Raw genomic sequence first — 22,462 nt, forward strand, 5'->3', positions numbered from 1 at the left:
AATACAAATATCTTTTTCTCCCTCTGCCATGTATCTGTGGCACCTGGCACTTAGCAGATGTTGACTGAATCCTGTGCCTTCAAAGGTACCATAAAAGAAACCCTATGGTCATTCCATACCTGCTGAATGTCCGAAATTCCACTGATTACCTCTCGGCTATTTAACAACAAGCCCAGTGCTACTAATATACACACATTGCTGGCGGAGAGAACTTTGGCATGGCTCTATTGGCCAGGGGCAGTGTAGAGTCAGAAACGAGCTATGTCAGACAACCAGGAAACTAAATATTAATTGTGTGCCTACTATGTGCTAAGCACTAGGGATAGCGCAGTGAGCAGGACAGGCAGGGTCCTGCCCTCAGAGTGCTGGCATTCTAGTGGAGAGACACACAACAGACACGGAAACAAACCAATAAGACTATTTCAGGCACGGACATATGCTATGAGGAAGATAAAATAGGGGGAAATAGCCACTGCCTGCAGACACTGAGAGTCCTGTTTGATGGAGACGGTAGTAAGGGCTTGTGAGGGAGGTGATATCTGAGTTGAGACTTAATTTCTTTTTTTTTCTTTTTCTTTTTTTTTCCGGCCGGGCCACGCAGCTTGTGGGATCTTAGTTCCCCGACCAGGGATTGAACCTGGGCCACAGCCGTGAAAGCGCCGAGCCCTAACCACCGGACCACCAGGGAACTCCCTTGAGTTGAGACTTAAATGACGGGAAGGAGGGATCCACGCAAAGTCTGGAGAGAGAGCACATTAGTGGTAAGAACTGCAGGCACAAAGGCCAGGAAGTGGGAATGCAAGGCACCCGGCTCAGAAAGGAGGTCAGTGTGGCCAGGGCGCAGGGAATGAGTGAATGAGTGGGGCAGTGCAGGGAGATGGGGGTCAGAGGCCAGTCTATGGTAAGGCCTTATAGGCCATGGCAAGGGACTTATATTCTATCTTGAGTATAAGGGGAAGCCATTGAAGGGCTGTAATAGGAGGACGATGTGGTCTGATATACCCTTCAGAAAGGCCATCCTGGCTCCTGTGAAACAATAGACTGAAGAGGGACAAGAGTAGATGCCGAAGACCGAGGAAGTGATGTAGTGATGCAACTCGGCAATGATGGCCGCTTAGACTAAGGTGTAGCAGCGGAGGAAGTGAGAGGCCACTGGAGTCAGGATGTATGTTGGGGGCAGAGCTGACAGACTTGTTGGCAGGTGAGGTGAATCAAGAGAAAACTCTGGACAACTCTGAAGCTTCTGGCCTCAGCAGTTAGATGAGTATTGGTGTCATTGACTGAGGTGTGGTGGGCATGAGGGTCAGGGGTGTGGATCTGTGTGGTGGTGGCAGCCACTGTATTAGTTTCCAATTGTTGCTGTAACAGATCGTCACACATTCAGTGGCTTGAAACTACACAGATGTATTCTCCTGCAGTTCTGAAGATCAGAAGTTTAAAATCAGTGTCACTGGGCTAAAGTGAAAGTGTCATCAGGGCTGTTTTTTTTCTGGTGGCTTTGAGGGGAGAATCTATTTCCTTGCCTTTTTTCAGCTTTTAGAAGTTGCCTGTGTTCCTTGCCACTTCCTTGCATCACTCTGCCCTGTTCTTCTGATGTCACATCTCCTACTCCTCTCCTGTCATTGAGTCTCCCTCTGCCTTTCTCTTATGAGAACACTTTGATTACATTGGGTCCACCTGAATAATCCACGAAACTCTACCTGTTACAAGATTCTTAGGTTAGTCACATCTGCAAAGTCCCCTTTGTCATATAAGGTAACATTAACAGGGATTAGGACCTGGGTGTCTTGGGGGACCATAATTCAGCCTACTACATTCATTAATAGTTCTATTTTGGTTATGGTAAATTTAAGACACCTGATAGGAATCTCAATAGAAGGGCTAGGTAGGCAGTTGGACATATGAGTCTGAAGCTTAGGAAGAGGTCTTGCCTGGTGATGGAGGTCATCAGTGTAGAGGTGGAATCTGAAGCCTTAGGAATGGCCCAGATCTCCTGGGAGAAGAGGTAGACGGACAAAAGAAGAGGGCCCATGACAGAGCCCTGAAGCTTCTGGTAATATGGAGGTTTGGTGGAGGCAGAGCCAGGAAAGGAGGTTCTGAAGGAGCAATAAATGGTGTAGAAGCAAGACAAACAAGTGTGGAGATCCCGAAGGCTAGAGAAGGACATGTTTCATGAAAGAGCGTGTGATAACCCCTTGAAATGCTGTTGAGAGGTCAGCTCAAGTGAAATGAGGATGAGGATGAAATTAGCTTGGTGGGCACAGAGGAGGTAGGAGGAAAGAGGCAATAGTGGGAAAATCAGGTAGTTCTCATCCAAGTGCATCTTTTTCTTCCATGAAGTCATCAGCTAAGGTGGGAAGGGATAAGGGAGGAAGTGTTGAAGATTTGTGGGGAGAAGAGAAGGTGGAAAATAATTATCTTGCAGAGTGAGAGGATGAATTTACAAGGGAGAGGTGGTAGAATTATCTGACAGTGTTGAGCACCTATTTGAGATTTGTGGCCACAATTTAAAGTGGGTCTAGTCATTGGTTGGGTGGTTTTAATTAGCATAGACTGTCTTTCCAGGTAAGTATGGCAGGAGAGAGAGTGGGACAGGAGAATTATGGATGTTTGCAAAGGGGGTGTTTATCACGTTGGCCCATGAAGTCTAGACCGGGAAGGAGGGAAGTAAGAACACAAAGGGATAAGGAATCATGAAAATGGAAAAGTGGAAAGTGATAGGGTCAATGCCAAGAGGTTTCTATGAATTTGGAGAATTGCCAGCGTTGGTGAACTACAAGGATAGGGGGTGATGATCAGAGAGTGGAGTGTTTAAATCCAGATTTTGAAGGGATGTGGTTCTTGGTGGTGATGAGCACTAGGGAGTGACCACTTGAATGGGGCTGAGGTGGGCTGGAGGGAAAGTTCTTCGGAATAATGAGGAAGGCAGGGAGTTGGATAGATTATCTGCATCAGCCATCCTCAGTTCTGTCAGACCAAATGCCCCCTTTTTATAACAAATTATAACAAATATATTTTAATATCCCCTTTTCTGTTCTGAAATGAAACTTACAAAATAATCCAAGCTACTATGGTTTCTTTTTTTAACTAATATAATGCCCTAACAGATTATGTAAAGAAAAACAAAGGGGAAGTCATTTTATAACACGATAATATAAATTTCAATATAAATGCTGGGGCACAACCACTTTAGAAAACAAACCAAAAACCTCATACATTTGCAAAAAGCCCCCTAGGGGATGGTAACACCTCTTCCAAGGACCACTGATCTACAGAGATGCTGAGACAGGTGTGGTGGGAGGGAGTGTGTGAGCCAGGTGCACAGGGGATGTGAGCAGTGAGCAGGCAGTCAGCAGCCAGCAGCATCCAGAAGGGAAAAGGGCTGGTGATGTATGATGACATTCACTTCAAAGGGGCTGGGGCTTCTGGAAGATAAAGGAAGAGAGGCAGTTTGGAGATGGTAATGGGGAGCAAGGAGGACACGGCCCCAGCTCCAGGCCCCCAGGGTACAGTGTACTGGAGACAAAGCAGTCACTACTTAAGACAGCCATGCAAGAAACAATGTCCTCAGGAGACAGCTTTATTTCAATTAAAGGATGATGAAAGGAACACTCGGAGGAGAGGTTGCCAATGGTGGACCATGAGGTCCAGAGGGCATGTGGAAGGGCTGGGAAGAAAGGGCCAGTAAAGGGATGAGAAAAATAGGAAAGGGATGATTGTCCATATGGTGAAGATGGTTTGAGAGGCTGGACTCAACAGTGAGTGAGATGACTGGGGATGAGGTACAGTGGGATTCTCTTGCAGCACTGTACATCTAGGGGCAGCTGGTGTGTCCCCTGCGAGGAAGAGCTGATTCATAGGAGCAAACAGCAATGAGTCACTCCAGCCAACTCCATGTCAAGCAAAGAGACTGGATGGGAACATCTCAAAGCCTTTTCAACCTCCAACACGCTGTGATTCTAGGAGACAAGACAGCCACCCACTGCTACTCTTTCCTCCAGGACTCCAACAGCTCCTAAAATTGTACTTTGTGCAACAGGTCTTCGAGGGTTCACTGAAGGAGAGACAGTCTCCCTGTAGCCCAGTTGTTCCTAATCCTTTGGATCATGTGTCCCTTTGAGGATCTGATGAAAGCTAAGGACCATATTCCTGGAAAAAAACCCAGACACATGAACTGTCTTTATGATTTTAGTGGGTTCATAAATCTCCTTTGGACCACCTGTGGACCCCTTGATCTCCTGCCTGGTTCTGGACAAGGAGACTTCCTCTCTGCCCACTTTCTCACCCTCTCCCAATGTGCCAACTCTCATCGCTTCCTTCAACCTTTTGAATACATGCCTGTGCACCCTTGGTACTGCAGTGCTCACTTGTTCATTTATTTCACAAGCCTTGTTCGAACACTGCTATGCTCTTTCCTCTAGATTGTAAGCCCCTCGAGGCCAGGGGTCAGATATGGTTGAGGCTTGGGCAGCTAATATGGTATTGGGAGCTTAATGAAGCCCTGGTGATGATGGAGGACATAGGGGCCTTTGCGGGGGGGGAATCAGGATTTTTTGAAGCCCCAAACTAACTCACTCTTTCCAATAAGAGTCACTACACTTGATTCTTAATTAGCTTCTTAATCAGACAATTTTACGCTGATTGAAGAGGGTGGCTTAAATTTTCGGTCTGAATGCTACCTCCTCATTATCTGTCTAGTGTTCAGGAAATAATTAAACCATTTTAATGGATAGATGGCTGAAGGGAAGGAAGGTGCACCTGTTTTTGTAGATAATGCTTGTTTGCCAAAGTTGGAAAAGCACAAACTACCTCATTCGCATCCACTCCCGAGCCCTCTCTCTGCTTCTTGCTCTACAGATTACTTATCGATTCCTTGAGCAGCAGAGTTTTTTTTAATGAGGGACGATGGGTGGGGCTCATTTGATAGGGACAGGTCAAGTGGGCAAAGTTGAAGAGATGGGAGAGAAAGAAGATGAATGGGAAAATGGATAGAGAGAAAGAGAGACTAAAGTTAGAATAGGAGGAAAGAAGGCTATTGGTGAATGGAGGCGGAGAAGTAGTAGAAAAACAAAATAGAAAATGAGAATGCATGGCAATAGCAGAAATTCAACACATTTTGATTGAGTCCCTTTCTGGGGTTTTCGATTTAATTTATCTAGTAACCACCTAACAAGGTGCCCAACCCTGGGCTGTATTCACTGATACAGTTCTAGAAGAACTGCTGCCTTCCTCTTTCTCACGTCTCTCCATCTTTCAGGGGGCCTCTTCCTGTAGGCTCCATAGGATGTCGGAACCCTTCATTTGTCATTCCCGAGCCTCCAGCTGAAATGGCCCTTCGCTCGGCCCATGAGGATGGGAGGGAAGGCGGCCATCGTGAGTAGGTTGTCCTGCCTGCACAGCTGCCGTGCCCCTAACTCACCACAGCACCGTCAGGGAGTTCTCCCTGACGTGGCATCCCAATCCTCCGCTGCTGAATTTTGGCCTTTGGTTCTTGCTGTGTCCATAGCGGTGAGATACAATTTAATTCTGTTTAGTTAGCATTTCCTGAACCTACTGTGTGTTTCTATGAGCACATGTGATGGAACAAAAAACAGATTCCCATGATGCACGGAGTTAATAGGCCAAGGCTGACAGAAGTATGCAGAGAAGAGCTCTGGTCCCCTCAGTGACACCAAATCCTGCTTCCCACCCTCACCTCTTCCCCAACTAGTATCCTAGTTTAAGTGGCATAAAGGTTGCAGACAACTAACTCTACAACAGTGCTTCTCAAACTGGAGAGTTTATGAGAGCACAGATTCCTGGGCACCACCCCCAGACAATCTGACTCAGTAGGTCTGGGATGAGGACTAAGAATTTGCATTTCTAAGAAGCTCTCAGGTGATGCTGATGTATGGACCACACTTGAGCATCACTGCCTAGAACATGGTCCTTATCCGGACCTACTGCCTCACGGAAGGCTCCAAATTTTGATCAAAGAGCTATAGGTAATTTAAAAAAATACTCTATTTCCAGATGTGACAGACATGAAAAGCTCAGGCAGCTGAAGAAATGGATACTTCCTCTCCTAGACCCAAAGACTTTTGGGTCCCACAATTTAGGGTCAACTCACTGATGAACATGTATTGAACATTCAGAGTACCTGCCACTTACTAGCCTTGTGGCTTGAGGTAAGTTAATTCCTCTTTCTGAGCCTCAGTTTCCTCATCAGAAAGTGGGGGCTGCTATCCCCTTGCTTATAGGGTAGTTATGAGATTAAATGAGGTAATGAATCCTGCATGCTGATGCTTACACTGTGCTGGGCACACATTTACACTCAATGCCACATGATATTGTTTGTTTGGGGGAAATTACAGGACAGAAAAAGCCCACTCACATCTCCTCCTCCTCCTCCTTTATTGCCAACCCCGTTCCCAGCGAGAAGCACCTGTCCTTCTGTCTCCTAAGTGTCCTCCCCAATCCTCAGTCATTGCTTATAGATGAATAACATGCTAGACCTGAAAGGAGCTCTGGAAACCAGCTGATTCTACACATGTCCCAAATATCCTTGCATTGGTGTAATTGAGAGGTCCATACCTGGAAGTGTGTTTCTGAAGCTCTGCCCTAAGATACTGTAGATTTTTTTTCCTGTGGGTTTTTTATGAGGCTTAGAGCTCTCACTATCTGGACAGATACTAACAGAACTGCATTTCTCAGCCATGCTGGGTGGTGATGGTGAAGGTCATGGTGATGGTGATGATGGTGTTGGTGATGAGAGTCAATATTTATTGAATGCTTACTATGTCCTATCACTAAAAGGGCTTTGCAAATATGGTCAACTTATCACACAAACCCAATAAAGGAGGTGATATTACCTCCACCTTACAGAACAGGAAACTGAGCTCAGAGAGCCCTCTGCACTCAGGTGGAGCTAGGTGCCTGGCACTGAATGTGAGCATGAGTCAAGCCAAGATTTAAGAAATGGGTACTGAGGGGAAAAGTGTATGTGTGCGTGTGTGGTGTGTGCTCGCACGCACGCGTGCACCTTATCCATGCTCTCTTGTATTTTCTATTAGATGGAGATAAAAGATTCAAAAGCCTAAGGAACTGTGGAGCCACAAGATGCAAGGGTCTTCGGTCCCTGAATCACTGTGTGGAGGAGAACCTCCCACTGACAGGAACTTCTGCTGGGTTAAAACACTGAATTTGGGGGCTTACTTTTTTTCTATCTACCGGAGTTACCCTAACTAAAATATCTTCAGTGCTAGATTAGGGGCCACAGAGAAAAGCAGTTGTGGCTCAATGACACATTTCACGTGGTCTCCAAAATATAATAGCTGGCTTGAGCATCCACTTTATTTACCAGATTGTGGCTATTTCTAGCCACAAACCCACCATCAATGGACAGACTTGCCACTTCTGAATCTGTCCCAAAATGCGCTGCAGGCACTGAAGGCAGTTCCTAAGAGCTGTTCCTAAAATATTTGAGCCCTGTCAGCATAACTGGAATAACTGAACTGCCTCCCAAGGGGTCTCCTTGGAGGGGGACAGCGCTTGCTTGGCGTGTCTACTTCTAAATCGGTCATCTTCATCCTCCAAGCATCCAGCAGCTCAGGCGTGGAGAAGGGCGACCATGCACAGGAAGCGGGGGTAGGGGGATGGAGGGGAGGTGCTTAAGGAAGGGGGTGGGGGGATATGAGTTAACAGTTAATCCAGAAAGTTGGATAAGCCACATGCAGGTAACAGAACATGGACTGAGCATCGTCTGGCCCATTTTTGTGGCTGATGCTTACGGGTTGTTTGGCCTGGCCCAGCAGTGTTGGCAATCCCCGCAGTCACAATTGCCAGCCTCCGAGAGTCATGACCTCTCACAACGGAAGTAATTCAAAAATCCTGGAATGTCAGACCTGAAAGGACCTTGTAGGTTATCAGGTTCAACCCTCTCAGTTTATAGGTAAGTCAGCTGAGTTGTAGAGAGAGGCAGTAACTTGCCCCAGGTCACACAGGTAGCTGGTAGCTTATCTGCTCATCAGATCTAGGTCTCCTGCTTCCTAGTCTCTTCTGCTGCAGCAGGCTGCCTCCTCCATATTTTCAGTTTCCTAATCAGGGAATTAAGAGGTTTGACAGGTGAGGTCATTTCTACCCAGAAGGAGGGAGTGAGGGAAGGAATCCTTGCGGCATATATGTGTTTTTTGTTCATGTGAATTAAAATTAAGTTTGAAAAACAATGTTTTCACAGTCCTGCTGCCCCCACCCCCTGCCCACTTGCTGTAAACTGGGATTTGAATCCCTTTATCTCAGAGGGCAGGTACCAGGTACCTCTAAATCATAGGAAAGTTACTCAGTATACTGCACACAGAGGAAGTTTTAACAAAACCTTTTCTATAGTTTCATCAATTACCCTAGCCCACTGTTTTAAAGATTTGGAGCAGTTTCAGAATCTTGCTCACTCTCCTTACCCTGACCCCATTTCACTCACAAGTGAAAAACAAACATGATGAGGATGAGGTCCTCATTTTTGCAGAGTTGACTTCTTGGTGGCCAATCTCTTGGGTCTGTGGAGTGAAAAAAAAATGTTTTTGGTGCCAGAGACCTTAATTAATTTGCTCTTGTTAAATCCTAATAACTTGACCCACTGGAGCAGAGAATGTCCCATTTGTTTCCTGGGTAGCTCTTTCAACTTCTCTGCCGGGGAAGACAGCGTCATTAGAGATGACGGAAGAGAAGGCAGGTGGAAAGAGGATGTTCGATGTAATCAGATCTGCTCATTGAGGGGACACGGGTGAGGGAGCCACAACCTTCCGGAAGAGGCACTGCTCCAAATAATAGCAGATTCTCAATTATGGGAGGACTCTGGGTCAGGCTCTCCAGGCTGTGGCTGGATTCAGGTTTTAACTGTTTGGGCATACCTTTATTGAGTGTCTACCTCGAGGGAAATCTACCCTGACCAAGTACCTCCTACCCTGGTCACTGATACGTATAAGTGTCTGCTCCTTTACATGTGCCATCTTATTCAATCCTCTCAACAAACCTCTGAAGACAGTATTATTCACCCATTTCACAGATGGGAAAATAAAAGCAGAGAGAGGTTATGCAAATCACTTAAGGTCAAAAGGTTAGTAAGAAACTGAGCAATATGCAGTCCCAGACCATTATGTGGCACCACTCCTGCCACTTCGGAGACCCAGCACTCTGGGTTTTGTGGCTCAGTCCCTCCTGCTGTTTTCTCATCTTCTGTCTCCTTCCATCCCTTAAGTGTTTAATGTTCCCCAGGTCTCTGTCCTTAGTCATCTACTCTCTGAACATTCCTCCTAAGTTATCTATTCAAAATCCACAGCTTCAAACACCTCTAATTGTTGCCTTCCAAATCTGTCTTCAACTGCTTACTTTCCTTACCTGTTCCCCTTCCCATCAGTTACCAGCCATAGTCAGAAATGGTTCAATGCCCTCTACATCTTCCTCTATGCCACAGGAGGGGACCACCTGTGCACTAAAAGAAAGCCTTTCCCTCTTTCTACCCCAGCAAAGAGACACCTTCCTGGGCCTGCATTCTCCTCTTTGCAGATAATGTCCTCCATGTGTCTTGCATCTCTTCTACTGAAAACTCTTGACTTAGCAACTGCCTCTTGCCTCTCTGCCTGGATTTTAGGTTTAGGATGGTCTTTTTTTTTTTTGCTGCCTTTGCTGAAGAGATATACTTTGGTTCCCATTTGTTTCATCCATTGCCCACCCCATTCTCATGCTCAGCAATGGCACATAGTCCCCACTCAAGCCAGAGCCCCGGGGCTCCCACTTGCCTGAAGGAGTTCAGATGGTCCTATCAAGTCCACAACCTATGTGCTTCTCAAGGTCATCCCATACACTTCTTCCCCATTGCTGCTGTTTTGCATCTCTTTCCTTCTTGCTCAGACTATTACAAGCATGTTTCCAGCTGGCCTCTCCCAACGTCTAGTCTGTCCAGCTCTGATCCATCCTCCCCAGAGCTGCCAGAGCTGTCTCTTTAAAACACACATCTGATCATAATTCTTCTCTGTATAAAATCTTATCAATCCCTCCCCATCACCAGCAGGGTAGTCTGAGCTGCTTAGCACATGATTCGTGATCTGTGAGGTTTGGTTCTTGCCAACCTCCCCATCCCCATGACCCACCTCTCCACCCTGGCTCTTTGCACCGAGCCATATAAATCTGCCCAAAGTTTCCTAAGCACACCTTGTTCTCGCATGTCTCTGTGTCTCTACACATGTTCTGCCTGGAAAGTTCTTCTCCACTCTTCTGGATAAATTTTGACATATCTTTTAAAACTAGCTCAAGAATAGGGTTCCTTCCTTTAGAAACCCTTCTTGGACACCTCCGAGAGAGTTAATTGCTCTCTGCTCTATTCTACCTTCTTCTATATCTTGTAAAACTCCTGCTATGTTGTGATTTATTTGTAGACTGTGAGCTCCTTGAGGGCAGGGACTGTGTCTCATTCACCTCTGTGTTAATATTCCCTAGTTTCAGGAACAAAACAAGACATCCAACAAATGCTACTGAATGAATGGATCTGACCATCCCAAGCCCATTCTGATTCAGTCATTTCCTGTGCTCACTCATCTCTGTGTCCCAGCTCTTATTATTGCCATCAATAATTACCTTGTCATTGAGTCATTTGTTGAGACGTGGATGGATCTAGAGACTGTCATACAGAGTGAAGTAAGTCAGAAAGAGAAAAACAAATATCGGATATTAACTCATGTATGTGGAACCTAGAAAAATGGTACAGATGAACCGGTTTGCAGGGCAGAAGTTGAGACACAGATGTAGAGAACAAACGTATGGACACCAAGGGGGGAAAATCGCAGTGGGGTGGGGATGGTGGTGTGCTGAATTGGGCGATTGGGATTGACATGTATACACTGATGTGTATAAAATTGATGACTGATTAAAAAAAAAAAAAAAGATCTAGTACAAGGGCTTCCTGCAGTAGATGCTGAATAAAAAATTTCCTCCCTGAAAAAAAAAAAATACCTTGTCTGCCTCCCCAATGAAGTGTAAGATCCTTGAGAGCAGGTGCCCTTTCAATAAATATTTCTGAGTGAAGGAATGGATTCCCTAATTTCATGCTAACCAATAAATTTAGCTACCCACATCCCAAGTACCTTTCACCAGAGTGTCACAGGGAGACAAACCACCCAAATTTCATCTCAACTTCTCAAGCCTCCCTCTCAGTTGGTGTCAGAACAGCACTGATGAAAAGGGAGGTACAACAACGGCTAACCTCCAAAACCCTGAGTATGGGACAGGAGCAGCTGGGGCTCACTGAATTTCTTATTGTTACCAGCCATTACTCTATGGGTCAAGATATTACTGGACCAATTTCCCCTCAACCTGCCTCCTCATCCAAGCCCTGCATTTGCAATTTCACAGAGCAATCAGAGATGAAATAGGCAGTAAAAAGTGCCCAGGAATTGGAGCCAGAAGTTCGTGGTCCAGTCCTCAGCTCTGCCATCTGCTTAGTTATGTGACCTGGAACCCAACTTCTTTAAACCTATTCTCACCTGTTAAATATGGATAACACTTAACCCTGCTTATCTTTTAGGGTTGTTGGCCCCTTTCTCAGTTCCTCTCTGTTGCAGGCGTTTGGTGGTTTGTTCTGTCTACAGCAACTTACATCTGGCTTTCACAGTGGCACAGATCGGTCTAGGGAGTTAGGACTGTAAGCCAAGAGATGCTTAATCTGTAGAGGCAGCCCGTATCCCAGAATATACAACCCTCTGATATGACCAAGTCCAGAGACACTGTCCACAACCCTGGACCCATGCTGCATCAAACAGAGAATCCAGACCTTCCTGGCAACCATTTCAGGCAAAATCCTTTGGTGAGAACGAAAGACCATTGTCTGAAAGTCATTGCTTTCACTGATTGACCTGTAGGCCAGCCAGGTGGACAGAGCCATGGATGGGGCTGATGTGGCTTCACAAGCAGCCAGCTGACCATGTCCCAGACTCTGCGTCCTCTTAGCTTCATGGCAGAGAATATCTGCTGAGCTGGTGTTGGTGCTGAGTGGAGTTTCTCCTCATGTGCCTCTCCCACTCTCACCAACTTTCCCTTAGCACATCACTCTGATAGAAAAGGTAAATACATTTTTAAGGATTAATTGAACTTCTATATTATGTTTACTCAGATTTATACTATCTGAGGCCATTTAACAGTCTAGGGAATAGACCAATGTGTCTGAAGAACAGAGAAAGTTCAAAGAATTATTTTAACAGTCTTATTCCTTTCTTACTCCACCTCTTGAGTTAACACGGAGCTAGACTCATTTTCCTTTCTGCCGAGGATAAAATTTCTATCCAGGTACTAAATTGCTCCATCTATCCAAGCAGCTTGGGTCTATGGATATGGATTCTTTCAGTCAACATTTTTATTTACCCAACATCTCTTGAAAACATCCACCTCCCTCATTTCCACTTCCACCCACTCTCTGGTGAGGATCCCACTCTTCCTCTGCCCACCTTTTCACATCACCTTCTTCCACTCTCCCAGGACTTCTGGAAGGAACGTTTCTTCTTTTCCAATGCAAGTGAGCTAAATGATTGAGTTTTAAAACTGGTGACTGCCTCCAAAGTCTGTAGGTGCCCCCCTGTGGCTCTCTGTGGCTTCCATCTTTGTGCAGTAAGAGGACCACATCGTGCCTCCTCCTGGCTGGCCCAGCCTGGTCTCTGGCCCTGTTCTAGCTTCTCTGCCTCCCATCGGTTCAGTGAATCAGGCCAGAAGTCCAGATTCATGAATGGAGGCAGGAGGTGTAGGAGAGAAATTATGGCACACTCTCCTTCTAGAGGAACAGACTGGACCCTGGGTTGGCATTCTGGTTTGTTTCCCTTGAACATCTGACGAAGGTGGAGTGTCAGCTGGGTTATAACCTTGCCTAAGTTGGAGGTGACCCCTGACGGGTGGGTGCTTTACCATGAATACAGTTGGGAGGCTGTAGCATTGGGCTTTCTGAGTCCAGTGATTCTGGTGAATAAGTGTGACTTTTGCGGGGACCCTGGAAACTAGGCCAAGATGGGACCCACTGTTGTGGATCTCATCTCCTTGTTTCTGAACAATCATTTGGGGGCTGAGAGACTAGCCCTAGACTAAGATAGGGAGTGTGGGGAGGACTCGCCTGCAGAGGTAAGCTGGACCTGCCTTATGGAGGCTGTGGGTCCTGGCCTGCATTCCTCTAAGTGGATCTGGTGCCAAACATGCTCTCTTGTAGTTCCGTGAGTCTGAACGTCTAGTCGAGCCTAAAAATAAAGAGGCTCCACCTGATTTTCCCTTCCAGAGAGCCCTGAAAAGCTGATATTTTTACACCCACTTTTGCAGTGCTGTGTGTTCCCCCCCACATGCCAACTGACCAGAACATGGCAGAGGAGAAGAAGTGTCTCGTACTTGAACTTCATCTTTACAACCACCATCATTACTCTTGATCATCATCATCATCATCAAAATCATCATCATCGCAACCAGCACAAGAATGTGTGCATTCCAGCTCCTGCCTGCCACCTCCCACTCTCTTAACTACATCACATATTACTCCCTTTTTAACGTTGTCTCCCAGCATTTTCTCCTAGGGACAGCATCTCCTAAAAAAACAAAAAAAAAACAAAAAACTCTGAACTGAGAGCCCCACCGTGCTGCCTGAATTAGCCTAAGACAAATTCTTCAGTCTCAGAGTTTCACCGTCTGAAAAATGGGAGGAATAATCATTGCCCCTGGGGACACGCTTCTGAAACAGAATTAGCTCCAGTTAGGATCAATAAAATAATAGAGCAGTCTGAACTTTTTAAAGGTGAGATAGTCTAAATATAAATATATCTGACCACTTTTGGACGGCACCAAAAGCGATTAGGGTCCCTATGCATTCCCCTTCCGTCCGACGGCTGTCTCCACGCGGTCACTGGCTGCCAGAGCAGAACGGAGAGTTCCTGGTGTGGCTGTACACCTGGGAAACGATGTTTTCCTGAAAGCTTGGAAGCAAGGACAACAACGCGAAAACTCTTAGTATATGGCTCACTCGGCTTCTCCCATAAATGGAGTGACTGAGTGCCACATGTACACAAGAAGAGAGAGGAAAGTGGGCGGGGGGAGGCAGGTAGATAGAGGAGCCAGGAAGAGACAGAGGAGATGGTGCTGTGGAGCCCTCCCCAGGGGAGACACCGTGAGCACCAGGCAGGCCAGAGGAGGGGTGCTGGGCGGCTCAGAGCCCCAGGGAGCAGGCCTGCGGTGAAGGCCCCGCCTGTAAGTGGACCCAGGTGCGCTCAAAGTCATAGGTGGCATCTGTCGGTACTCCATAAGTGACTCTGTGGGATTCCTGGTATCTGATGCGAGGTTAACGGAAAGAGCGTTAGACCGCCAGTTGGGAGACCTTGCTTCTAATCCCAGCTGAGCAATCTTGAGAAGATTACTTCCCTTCCCTGGGCCCCTGTTCTCTCAGGTTCAAAACAAGGGAGTTGCACTGGTCGATCACATGACCAATTCTCTTCTATGTCCAGTTCTCTCCGTTTTCAAATCTATGGAGCCCTGACTGGGAGATGGTATTTATGTTCCTCTCTCTCACCCACGCTCCCTCCAGGGGAGGAGCTTATGGGTGACTTCGTTGGCCCATGGGCTGTGGGCAGAAGGGACAGGGTGCCAGTACTGAGCAGAAGCTCTGAGAAGCACTGCGGGTTTCCACCCATACTCCTGTGCTCCTGCGCTTGGCTAGAAGAATACACCCCAGTAGTCCCTGCTCCTTTAGCCTGGGCCCCACCATGAGGGGAAGGCCTGAACCCAATACACAGTCAGAAGCTAAGTCCAGCCAAGCCCAGCAGAACCAAACCATCTTGCAGACCCATGAATGGGACATAAATGCTTGTTGTGAGGCAGTGCGACTTTAGAGTTGTTTGTTACTGCAGCCAAAGCTGATTCATACACCATGTGACAGGAAAGCATGTCTCACAGATGCGCACACCAGGGACTGATCAAAAGCCTGCCTGAAGGAGAATGAAGGGCAGCTGGAAGGGCCCCTACGGGAAGGCTTCCACTGCTTCCCCCTCCATGCCAGAGCCACACACCTCCATATGGAGACACACCTGGTTTTTGGCATCAACAGCCTGTGTCTCAGCAGGAGTAGGAAAGGAGTCTGGTAGGAGAGGGAACTAAATTAGAATGCCTCAAAGTCAAATTTCTCCCCATCCACAGTCCTCTCTCTTCCACAGGCCTCCAAGCCTGCGCGGTCTGTTTCTTTCACTGCCTACCTGCCGTAATTAAAAGGCTCTTGAACTTGGGGGTGGAGGTTCTGGTTTAGCCAGCAGGGAGAGGCAGCAAGATGCTTAGACAAGTTTACAAGTTCCAGCATCACTGGTCTCTGGCTGCTGTAATCAGTATGCAATTCTCCAGGCCTCTCTGATTCCCAGTATTAAAGGACCCCAAAGAAAATGAACACCCTCTCAGCCCAATTCTAGCTAATAGATGTTTTCTTGCCAAACAGAGTAGTGTAGCATATTTGACATAATACACAAACTGATGTGCGGCGAGGACAACTGTGGAACTCTGGTACTCTCAGTGCTGCAGCCTAGGGGGTAACCTGAGAGGTCCAGGTTGGGGTGTATGACCAGGGCTTAAGCATGCTTCATTCACTCAGAGAAAACCGGGGTCATTCCCCACCTCCTCAGTCACTTGGATGAAGACTTCAGAGCTGACAGCCACAGTCATCTGTTGGGAAAAACAAAGAGCCCTCCACCAACCAACCTAACATAACGGAAGAGGAGGGAACGTACATTTGGGAATGGTGTAAGGGAACAAGCAGGAACTGCAGTGGTGGGTTTCCAACCTTTTGCTAAAACACTGAAGGTTTTAAAACAAAACCTTACCTGGAACAGACACATATATAAACAGATGAAAGTGCAGAAGCTCAGGGTGAAGCAGGGGTGAAGTTTCAGAGCCTGTCTGTATAGCATTTCATTCTCCATTCCTAAAAGTGGCTCCTGAAGTTGTGTGTGGAACCCCAGAACTATATACACTTTGTAAACCACTAGGCTAGAGAAAGCTTGGGCATTAATAGGCTTAAAGAAACCTGGGAAAAAAGGGAGCAGGTATCATCATGGCTGTTTCTGGGCATCTTGCTGTGAAGAGAACGGAATTAAATGTATAGGCATCCTTTGTCATGACTTGGCAACGGTGGTGCACACAACAGATAAGAGGCCTTCCACAACTTGCTTGAGGCAGGTAGACTGACCAACCTACCTTTCTCAGATACTTTTAGGACAAGGGTCCTTATTCTTATCTTCAACTGGGAAGGGCAGATTTGCTTGGGAAAGACCTAGATCTTCCTCCTTTGCTCTGCCTCCTCTTACTCCCTACTCACCCCTCAAATCTAAGCCACTGGCCCCTCCTGAGCTCACAGGTCTCAAGCCTGGTGCCATCTCTGCTTTGACCTTCAAGAGGGAGGGACCCTGAGGGATATGTCTAATGCATCAGTATGCAGCTCCCCATTTCCGGTAGAGACCAGCCCCAGACCCACCTATGCACACCACATCCATGAATCCATACATCCCGTAGCAGATCTGGAAGAGGAGGTCTTGGCGCTGCCATTTTGCTGAGGGGCTGAAGGTCGACCAGATGAGCCAAGAGATACTGGCGATGAGGAAGAGGGAACCCAGGATGGCGGCCGCAATCTGAACCTTCTCAATGACTGTCAGAGAGATGGCCTGCCACTGCAGAGAAGAGAACGGCGGGTTAGCGGTTGCTTGGATGCCCTTTACCCCATGTCCATCCCATTCCCATCCCTCCTCCTTCTGCTGTCCCAACCTCTCGCTTCTGGATTTAAACCTGGGCTTTCCAGCTTGTCATGCGATGGCTATTTTTGCAAGTTTCTGAGGCTGACACTGTGCTTTTGATGTGGAGGAAACCTGTATCACACTAAATGATCAGAAGTCATTACAGGGAGGGGGTTCTGGGCGGGCATGGCTGGGAAGGAAGGCCTTTGTGGTTGATGAGGAAACAGACAGAAAAAGTGGAAATGCAGAGTGTAGGTGGTGTTCCGGGTCCCCAGAATATTCTTTTCTGAGCAACACATTATTTTCTCACTAACAGGTGCTGAGAGGGCACAGGCCTTTTTTTTTTTTTTTTTTTTTTTCACTTGTTTTCTACAACAACACTTGGCATGTCATTTAATATACATGCTAGAGATTACCAATTCAACAGACAAAGAGAGGACACAGGATGTGGGGGAGAGGTAAGAAAAACAGTATAATTTACTGACCGTATATGGACACTGAGATTTCAGGGTTTTTTTGAACAGAAAAAAAGCACTATGCTAATAGCAGTATTGATGGATGGGTTGAAGGCTAGGGTGTGGGTGGGTTTCCACTCCAAAATTCTATGAGTCTATGGCTGGTCCAGGTAGCATAGGCCTAGATGGGGCATTAGTTGGATTTTAGTTTGGAGTTTATTCATGCTCTTGCTCAGCAAATATGTACTGGGTATTCTCTGTGTGCCAGCATCCTGCTAAGTGCTGAAGACAAAGCAGTAAGCAAAAACATACAAGACTTCTGCCTTCACGGGGCTTTTCATCTAGGGAACACAGACAACCAAATAATTCTTTACTACAGCAGTCCATCTGGAGTAAGAAAGGGAGGTACATGGCATGTGAGAGCCTACGATAGAGGATTTCAATTCCCAGAGGAAGCAATGAGTTGACTGGGAATTTACTGGGCAAAGAGAGGAGGGAAGCATGCTCCAGCAGAGGGAAGAGCATGTGCAAAGGCCCTGTGACAGAAGAAAGCATGGTGAACATGAAAACCTGGAAGAAGACCAGAGAGGGCGGAGCAGAGAGCAGGGAGTATGGGGTGAGACGACTGGGAAAATAAGAAGGGAAGACCACGTGGGAGCTTGAAGAACATGCACAGATTTTTGACTTTATCATAAGAGTAAACATGATGCTCTTGAACAGTTTTAAGAAGGGAAGAGACAGGATCTGGTTTGGGAAGGTGGAGGGAAGGACTATCTCCTGATTGTAGCAGTTTGCATAATGCCCTGCAGAGAGCACCCCCAGAAGGCATTTCAGGAGGCATTTCAGAGGCATTTCAGAACTCTCAAGGAAAGGCGGACAACCTTCCTTCTGCCAACAGTGAGCCCTCCCTGCACATTAAATGGCCTGGATGGAAGCACTGATTCTGGCTCCAGCCAGGACTGACCAGAGGCCCCTAAAGAGCTGTAACTACTGGAAAACATTTTCCTTGCTAGTCTAGATGTAGGACATTAGCCTTTGCACTTAATTATACAGATCGCATCCCATCACAGGTAATTGGGCCTCTAGATTTTCCAGTCTCCAGCCTAGGGTTACACACAACAAAGGCATTTTCCAGAAGATGGCCTGATCCGACCGACTCCTCTCTTAGACGACAAATGCTTCTTCCAGAGCCTGCCTCACTGTCTGTGAAGCGCTCCTGACTGAGCTTTTTGTTTCCACCGCCGTGACATCAATACCCTCCCTTTCTGCTCCAGACTTCAAAAATCCCCAAATGGAGAGGCACAGGAAGCTCCCCTTAATCCCTAAAGCCCCTTCCTACCAGCCCCTAAGCCACCTGAGGAAACTAAACAGCACTCCCGACTACAATTTGAAGCAGGAAGAAGAAAGAGCAGGACGGGGTGATATGCACAAGGCTCTCCTCCTGTCTGTACGACGGGAGGCTCCACAGAGAGGCAAGGAGAAAGCAGAGGACAGGAGAGCTCTGCAGTCTCCCAGGGAGGCTGGGAAGGGGAGAAGGGCTCCAGAGGCACCAGGCTCTGCCACGGCCAGACCCCCAGAGCTTCGTCCCCAGCGAGATCCTGATCGCAGCGTCCTGAGACTTCTCCGTGCCCTGCTGTGCAGCAAATGGAGAGACAAAGAAGAAAGCGCGTGAAGACGGGATGATTCCTTCCTTATAACAGGAAGGGGAAGTGAGCAAGGGCCAGGCGACCCAATCCTAGCCCAGCTCTTCTCCAACTTGTGGACTGTGACCTAGGAGAAGTCAATAAATCATCAAGGGGCTTCCCTGGTGGCGCAGTGGTTGGGAATCCGCCTGCTAATGCAGGGGACACGGGTTCGAGCCCTGGTCCAGGAAGATCCTACATGCCGCGGAGCAACTAAGCCTGTGCGCCACAACTACTGAGCCTGTGCTCTGGAGCTTGCAAGCCACAACTGCTGAGCCCGTGTGCTGCAACTGCTGAAGCCCGTGCCCCTAGGACCTGTGCTCCGCAACAAGAGAAGCCACCGCAATGAGAAGCCTGTGCACCACAATGAGGAGGGGCCCCGGCTCGCCACAACTAGAGAAAGCTCGCGCAGCAACAAAGACCCAATGCGGCCAAAAATAAATAAATAAATAAATAAATTTACAAAAAAAATATTATTAAAAAAAAAAATCATCAAGACTTCCAAAAAGTGGAGGTAATTGGTCCCTCCTTCTTCCTAGAGTATTGTGATGGTTAAGTGAAATTAATCAGTGCTCTGAAGGTACACGCTGCCATCATTTCTGTTCTTCATTATGTTTCAGCAAAAGTACAGCTATGCATGTCAAGGTGGGGCTACTTATAACTGTACTTAGCAAACTCCGTGCTGGGCACTGCAGGGTAGAGGTTAAGGGCCAGACTCAGAAGCCAGACCCCTTGGATGTAACCCTGCTCCACCAGGGTGACCTTGGACAAACTGCTGACCCCTCTGTGCCTCTACTGTCTCATCTGTAAACTGGGAATAATAATAGTACATTGGGTTGTTTTCAGTATTAAATGTGATAATATATGGGAATACCAAGAACAGTGACGGGTCCCCAGTTAGCACTAACTAAATGCTCATTAATACGATTGTAGTTCAGGTGTAGCAAAGAGGGTGAGAAGCAGCCACAGAACCTTGAGACCACAAGGCTACCCTGAAATGTCCCCTTTCTCAAGGGGCTCTTTCTAGAAACAGAGCTTGCAGAAGGTCACTGAAATAACGTGCTGTCCTGTCCGCTGTTTCTCACAGCATTGCACGGGGCATGAACCAAGAGGTGAGAGATCTGAGACCTGGAAGAAACTTTCCTACTCTGACGGCAGAGGTAGCTCCGGCACCCCGTGCATTGCTCTGCTCACACGTGGCAGGGCCTGCCTGCTCCATCCTGTACCACAGATGGTTGGGCTGGCCTGGGAGAGCAGAAGTTGCCCCACCATGGCTGAGCAAGCAGCCGTCTCACACTTGGCTGAGCCCGAGCCCAGGACATGCAATTGGGACAATCTGGGCCACAGTCACAAAACACTGCTGCTGGTCCAGACTACATCCTTCTTCTGGTACTATCTGGAAAAGTGAAATGGCATTTACTGAGCACACACCATTGACTGCAATGGTCCACTCACAATCCAGAAGTAACAGAATCAGAGAGTCTCCAGTGACTAAAAACTCACAGTTAAAGACACGGTAGTAACTTAAGAATAAAGCCATAGATCAAATTTGTCAATACTGCCATCTGCTTACCGCACTTATGAGATTAGAATGACCTTTTCTTTTCTTTACCCCCAGGAAAAAGTTATCCCTAAATGGTTCTTCATTTTTTGTGTCAAGGGCTGATTCCTGTTTATGAGCCAAGGGCGGAGCCAAGGGGGCACTTGGGGGATGGGCTTGTGGGTTTGGACTCTGACCCTTTTCCAAGGTTTGAATCAGCTGAGAAGGAAGGGAAGAGTTAAGGCACTCCAGGGCGTGGAGTCAGCTGCCTCACAGGCACTGCTATTTTAAGACACTTCAAGATTTGGGAATGAATGGCTGGCTAAAGATGGAACCAGCGCAGGGAGAAGCACTTCTTATTCTGACCCCTTGGTACACTATCAGGATGGCCGAGGTGCCTGGGGGCTCTAATGCCTCCTTCCGGAAATAAGCCTCCCCCCTGGCCCGCATGAGTGGACACTGCAACACCAGGTGTTTCCAGCTGCCCTTCACGCAAAGATCCTATGCCACCATCACCCCCAGAGCACTCGCCCTCCTGGGGCTGCAGGATTGACTCTCCCACCCCCTCGGAGAGGAGGAGAGAGACAACGGTGCCAAGCTGCTGGAGTTCCCACCCTCACTAGCGTGCTGGTTAATTGATTACGTGGCAGCTTAACTGTCTGACCATGCGTGTGTGGAGGCATTTTCAGAAGCAAAGCGCTCTCTCTCTCTGTGGGTGCCTCGCAGGGGGAGCTGTGTGATTTGGAGGATTTACGACGCGGTGCAGGGCCTGCCAGCTCCTTGGGGGTGATGGATGTGTCCGGGGCAGGGCGGGAGGGGTCGGGGAGGACGGTGGGGGGGCCCTCAGTTCTGACAGGTCCAGCCCTGTGTGAAGCTGTTTCGCAGAGCCCACCCGAGCCCTGGCCCTCCTGCCCTTGCCCTTCGCAGACAGCTCTTCAGAGTCTCTGCCATTTCTTTCTTCCTTCTTGCCCCCTCTTCTCCTTTCCTCTGCTTCCCTCTCCTGTCTCGTCTCCGTTTTTCTCTCGTCCCTTGTCACAGGAAGGATGGTGTGTGGCCATCCTTCAGCAACATCAGCATCATTCGATAGCTCGTTAGAGACTCAGGCTCTCAGGCCCCACCCCACACGCCTGAATCACAGTCTGTGTTTTGTCAAGGTTCCCGGTGAATGACACATTCAAGTTTGGGAAGTACCACTGAGTCTCCTCTCTCTTTGTTTCTTCTTTTCCGCCCTTAGCTTTATCACTCTTTCTCCTCACCCTCCCACCCTATCTTTTTCCCCTCCTGCACTTGTCTGTCCTCTGGTCTTTCTTTCTTGTTTTTTTCCTCCCTCCTTCCCTCCCTCCCCTCTTTTCTTCCTATTCCTTTTCCTTATCTTTCTGATTTCATCCATTCATTCAGTCATCCATTAGCTCACTTATTCTCTCTCTTCCATCTGATTCTCCACATTTCTTTACTCCTGTATCTATTTCTCTCTCTTGGCCCCAATCCCTTTCTCCTCTTCTGGCTGAGGCTTAAGAGAAAACACAAAAATTCTTTCATCCCCTCCTGCCCGGTTGCCATCCGCGGTCTCGCCCACCTGGCCCATCTCTTTCTTTTTCTCCAAACCGCCCAGACTCTAAGGTGAAGTCGTCCTCCCGCCGAAAAGCAGGGGTTGTGGGAAACCCCGGGCCGGAGCCCCAGCGTCCCAGCGGGCAGCCCCCGGTTGTACCTGCAGAGGGTTCTTTGTGCTGATGGCGATGACGTGGTACTTGTAGTAGCACAGCTCGCAGCTCCAGCAGCCCCGCTCGCTGATCCACTTGATGAGGCAAGGCTGGTGCGTGCACTTGACCGAGCCGTCGCAGCGGCACGGGCTCAGCAGCTCCCCCTGCAGGGAGAGAGGCGGAGGGTGGTGAGGCCCGAGCCCCGCCGTCTGCGGGTGGCGTTGGGGGTCTGGCCGCCTGAGTGCTGGTTTGCCCCCCAGCCCTCCCCGTCTCGGGGCAGGCCAGACCACAGGCTTAGCTGGGAGGCCCCAGACACTAGGGGGGAGGC

The 22,462-nt window shown here is 48.0% G+C and overlaps 1 protein-coding gene across 1 annotated transcript in view; it reads right to left on the bottom strand.

The window, feature by feature from the left end:
- MARCHF4 (membrane associated ring-CH-type finger 4) overlaps window positions 1–22,462 on the bottom strand; it is a 102,003-nt gene that overhangs the window by 715 nt on the left and 78,826 nt on the right. The window contains exons 2-3 of the mRNA XM_059927404.1: window positions 22,143–22,298; window positions 16,502–16,694 (exon numbers count right to left, since the gene is read on the bottom strand). Of these exons, the coding sequence (XP_059783387.1) occupies window positions 16,502–16,694; window positions 22,143–22,298 (349 nt within the window). The remainder of the gene's footprint in view (window positions 1–16,501; window positions 16,695–22,142; window positions 22,299–22,462) is intronic.

Source organism: Balaenoptera ricei, chromosome 7, assembly GCF_028023285.1.
Source record: "Balaenoptera ricei isolate mBalRic1 chromosome 7, mBalRic1.hap2, whole genome shotgun sequence".
In the NCBI taxonomy this organism is placed as follows: Eukaryota; Metazoa; Chordata; class Mammalia; order Artiodactyla; family Balaenopteridae; genus Balaenoptera; species Balaenoptera ricei.